This window comes from Tachysurus fulvidraco, chromosome 19 (assembly GCF_022655615.1).
Source record: "Tachysurus fulvidraco isolate hzauxx_2018 chromosome 19, HZAU_PFXX_2.0, whole genome shotgun sequence".
Lineage (NCBI taxonomy): Eukaryota > Metazoa > Chordata > Actinopteri > Siluriformes > Bagridae > Tachysurus > Tachysurus fulvidraco.
Window position 1 is genome coordinate 20,095,285 of NC_062536.1, and position 5,000 is coordinate 20,100,284.

The window sequence follows — 5,000 nt, forward strand, 5'->3', positions numbered from 1 at the left end:
CCTGCATCAATCAGCCTGATAATGAGGGCTGGATCCCCCTGCATGCTGCCGCTTCCTGTGGATACTTGGACATCGCAGAGTGAGTACACAGGCAGCTGGACCACTGGGGCGCCAATACTTTTTACTCGTCTTCTTTTATACGGTGTATATTTGGGTGTGGTCACACCATGGGGTGCCAATACATTTTTTCTCCAAACAATAACCCCTTGCAATCTCCACTGGTTCATTTCTAGCTGTCCGTCTGTCTGTTGTTCTGGCCACTTACTTACCTGCCTTACTTACCAGACCTACCTGTCTGTCTGTCTGTCTACCCACCTACCTGTCTGTCTGTCTGTCTGATTACCTGTCTGTCTGTCTGATTACCTGTCTGATTACCTGTCTGTCTGTCTACCCACCTACCTGTCTGTCTGTCTGCCTGTCTGATTACCTGTCTGTCTGATTACCTGTCTGATTACCTGTCTGTCTGTCTACCCACCTACCTGTCTGTCTGTCTGTCTGTCTACCCACCTACCTGTCTGTCTGTCTGTCTGATTACCTGTCTGTCTGTCTACCCACCTACCTGTCTGTCTGTCTGTCTGATTACCTGTCTGTCTGTCTACCCACCTACCTGTCTGTCTGTCTGATTACCCATCTGTCTGTCTGTCTACCCACCCACCTGTCTGTCTACCCACCCACCTACCTGTCTGTCTGTCTGTCTGATTACCCACCTATCTGTCTGTCTCTCTGATTACCCACCTATCTGTCTGTCTGTCTCTCTTGTTACCTGTCTGTCTGTTTCATGACCTGTCTGTCACACAGTTTGCTGGAGCAGGTCACTGTGTGTTGGTGTTATTGAGGACAGAATTAGCTAAGTTTGTCCTAGTAAAATGTCCTTATCGTCCCCCCCTCTTTCTCTCACTCTCTCTCTCTCACTCACACACACACACACACACACACACACACACACACACACACACACACACACTTATTTCATGTTAATGACTGTTACACAATTCATAATGGTGACTAATAAAACAATAATAATAATAACCTTAAATCAGATCACCATTCTATTCATCCCAATCTGCACTGTCTGTTTCAGCCCATATTTACCTGTCTGTCTCTCTGTCTGTCTGTTTCAGCCCATATTTACCTGTCTGTCTCTCTGTCTGTCTGTTTCAGCCCATATTTACCTGTCTGTCTGTCTGTTTCAGCCCATATTTACCTGTCTGTCTCTCTGTCTGTCTGTTTCAGCCCATATTTACCTGTCTGTCTGTCTGTTTCAGCCCATATTTACCTGTCTGTGTCTGTCTGTTTCAGCCCATATTTACCTGTCTGTGTCTCTGTCTGTCTGTTTCAGCCCATATTTACCTGTCTGTGTCTCTGTCTGTCTGTTTCAGCCCATATTTACCTGTCTGTGTCTGTCTGTTTCAGCCCATATTTACCTGTCTGTCTCTCTGTCTGTCTGTTTCAGCCCATATTTACCTGTCTGTCTCTCTGTCTGTCTGTTTCAGCCCATATTTACCTGTCTGTCTCTCTGTCTGTCTGTTTCAGCCCATATTTACCTGTCTGTGTCTCTGTCTGTCTGTTTCAGCCCATATTTACCTGTCTGTGTCTCTGTCTGTCTGTTTCAGCCCATATTTACCTGTCTGTCTCCCTGTCTGTCTGTTTCAGCCCATATTTACCTGTCTGTGTCTCTGTCTGTCTGTTTCAGCCCATATTTACCTGTCTGTCTCCCTGTCTGTCTCTGTTTCAGCCCATATTTACCTGTCTGTCTGTCTCTGTTTCAGCCCATATTTACCTGTCTGTCTCTCTGTCTGTCTGTTTCAGCCCATATTTACCTGTCTGTCTGTTTCAGCCCATATTTACCTGTCTGTCTCCCTGTCTGTTGGTCCTGTGTGTCATTATCTGTATATATTTCTATTTATGATGATTATTAGGGACAGAACGCTGTTCCCTTTTCCCTGTTCTCAGTTCACTCTATAATAATAATGTGTGCACACGCAGGTATCTGATCAATGAGGGTGCGAATGTGGGCGTGGTTAATAGTGAGGGAGAGACGCCGCTGGACATCGCAGAGGAAGAACCAATGGAGGAGCTGCTGAAAAATGAAATCAACAGACAAGGTGCTTATAGAATTGTTTTTATGTTACAATTCTCCGATATCTGGACTCAGGCCTCAGCCAATAAGAGGGGAGCAGGGTGCTTAGGGGGCGGGGCTTGTGCTAACTCACTGATGGTTGGTTAAAGATTATTAAAGAAGGGAAGAAAAATGTGCAGGGAAGAATAGTTTTTGTTTTTATTTAGGTTTTATTGGATTTTTCTTTTTCAGTTTATTTAAAAAATTAGTTTTTTCTTTTTGTTGTTTTTAGTGTATTATATTAGTTATGTAGTTTAGTAGAATTTATTCCTCGCTTGCTGAGACAAAGAGATCGAGGGTTTTATTTTTGTACTTGGTTGATTGTATTATTTTGGGTGATTTTTCTTTTTGTGAAGATACATTTTTTATTCATTTTCCCGAAGGTGTGGATATAGAGGCAGCGAGGAAGGAGGAGGAACGTGTCATGCTACGTGACGCTCGTCAGTGGCTAAACAGCGGGCAAATCAACGACGTCCGACACACCAAGTCAGGAGGAACCGCGCTGCACGTCGCCGCTGCTAAAGGCTACGCAGAGGTTTTAAAGTGAGGAACAATTCCAGCTTTTAGCTTTAGTTTTATTTAGAAAGTGAGAATGATGAAGTAGATTTAGGACCCTGAGGATTCTCCTGTGTGTGTTTCAGGCTTTTAATCCAGGCAGGTTATGATGTAAATATTAAAGATTATGACGGCTGGACTCCTCTTCATGCTGCTGCTCACTGGGGGAAGGATGAAGCCTGCAGGATCCTGGTGGAGAACCTGTGTGACATGGACCTCCTTAATAAAGTGGTAATTACTCTTTAACGCTCTGTCAGTGGAGTATCAGTGGGACACAGGACTGAGAGCAGGGGCTGAATTTAATGTGAACTGCTAAACATCCAGTTGGACAGGCGGATGGATGGATGGATGAATGTGGAGGGATGGATGTGTAGGTAAGTAAACGTACTGATATATGGATGAGTAGATGGATCAGAGGAAGGATAGATATGTACAGGATGAACTGTTAAATGAACGTCCTGCTGAACTGATAAATAAACTTGATGGAAGAGAGTAGATAAGTATATTGGAGAGATGAGTGGGTGGATGGAAGGATGACAGAATGGATGGATGAATGTTAAGATGATTTAATGAAGTGTGTGTTCATATCTGCTTTTTGTTCAGTTCTGACAGTGTGTTAATGGAAAAAAATGACCACAATGTAAATAAAGTCAACACTATATTGTAAAGTGTGTGTGTGTGTGTGTGCAGGGACAGACGGCCTTCGATGTGGCAGATGAAGATGTTCTGGGATATTTAGAGGAGTTACAAAAGAAACAGAACCTGGTGAGATTTCAGTCTGAATGTTATAATGACACCCAGGCCAGTGATGTGTCATCATCATCATCATCATCATACACCTCATAGTCATCATCATCATCATACACCTCATAGTCGTCATCATCATCATCATACACCTCATAGTCGTCATCATCATCATCATACAGCTCGTTATCATCATCATCATACAGCTCGTTATCATCATCATCATACAGCTCGTTATCATCATACAGCTCGTAATCCTCATCATCATCATACAGCTCGTTATCATTATCATCATACAGCTCATTATCATCATCATACAGCTCATTATCATCATCATCATACAGCTCATTATCATCATCATACAGCTCATTATCATCATCATCATACAGCTCATTATCATCATCATACAGCTCGTTATCATTATCATCATACAGCTCATTATCATCATCATCATACAGCTCGTTATCATCATACAGCTCGTAATCCTCATCATCATCATACAGCTCGTTATCATTATCATCATACAGCTCATTATCATCATCATACAGCTCATTATCATCATCATCATACAGCTCATTATCATCATCATACAGCTCATTATCATCATCATCATACAGCTCATTATCATCATCATACAGCTCGTTATCATTATCATCATACAGCTCATTATCATCATCATCATACAGCTCATTATCATCATCATCATACAGCTCATTATCATCATCATACAGCTCGTTATCATTATCATCATACAGCTCATTATCATCATCATCATCATACAGCTCGTTATCATCATCATACAGCTCATTATCATCATCATCATACACCTCATAGTCATCATCATCATACAGCTCATTATCATCATACAGCTCGTAATCCTCATCATCATCATCATACAGCTCGTTATCATCATCATCATACAGCTCGTAATCCTCATCATCATCATCATACAGCTCGTTATCATTATCATCATACAGCTCATTATCATCATCATCATACAGCTCATTATCATCATCATACAGCTCATTATCATCATCATCATACAGCTCATTATCATCATCATACAGCTCGTTATCATCATCATCATACAGCTCATTATCATCATCATCATCATACAGCTCGTTATCATCATCATACACCTCAGTTATCATCATCATACAGCTCATTATCATCATCATCATACAGCTCGTTATCATCATCATCATCATACAGCTCGTTATCATGACCATACACATGTTTACTGTAGCAGTGTAATGTTAGCGTGATGATGATTGATGATCTGTTCCTGTCCTCCAGCTGAGTGAGAAGAAAGACGCTAAGAAATCTCCCTTGATAGAGACCACCACTACAGCAGATAATAACCAGTCCACTAAACCTGCTGTGAAGAGGTCAGGCACACACACACACACACACACACACACACACACACACACACACACCCTTACTCCATTGTATTATGTATTTTAATGTAAGGTGTGTGTTGTGTCTGCCCCTCAGTAAAGAGACACTGTTACTAGAGGTGGAGAAGAACGCTCCTCACATCGAGAACTTGGAGTCAGAGAAAACTGATGAGGAACTGGAG

The 5,000-nt window shown here is 41.9% G+C and overlaps 1 protein-coding gene across 9 annotated transcripts in view; it reads left to right on the plus strand.

The window, feature by feature from the left end:
• The window catches only part of LOC113648169 (protein phosphatase 1, regulatory subunit 12A), a 34,957-nt gene that overhangs the window by 80 nt on the left and 29,877 nt on the right, over window positions 1-5,000 (plus strand). For all 9 annotated transcript variants that reach the window (XR_007138563.1, XR_007138561.1, XR_007138562.1 and 6 more), the window contains exons 1-7: window positions 1-79; window positions 1,987-2,105; window positions 2,503-2,662; window positions 2,761-2,905; window positions 3,365-3,439; window positions 4,715-4,806; window positions 4,916-5,000. The exon at window positions 1-79 is cut by the window's left edge; the exon at window positions 4,916-5,000 is cut by the window's right edge and continues 73 nt beyond it. Coding sequence is in view for 6 of the 9 variants with exons in the window: in XM_047803768.1 (XP_047659724.1) it covers window positions 1-79; window positions 1,987-2,105; window positions 2,503-2,662; window positions 2,761-2,905; window positions 3,365-3,439; window positions 4,715-4,806; window positions 4,916-5,000 (755 nt within the window). In the remaining 3 variants the exon portion in view is untranslated. The remainder of the gene's footprint in view (window positions 80-1,986; window positions 2,106-2,502; window positions 2,663-2,760; window positions 2,906-3,364; window positions 3,440-4,714; window positions 4,807-4,915) is intronic.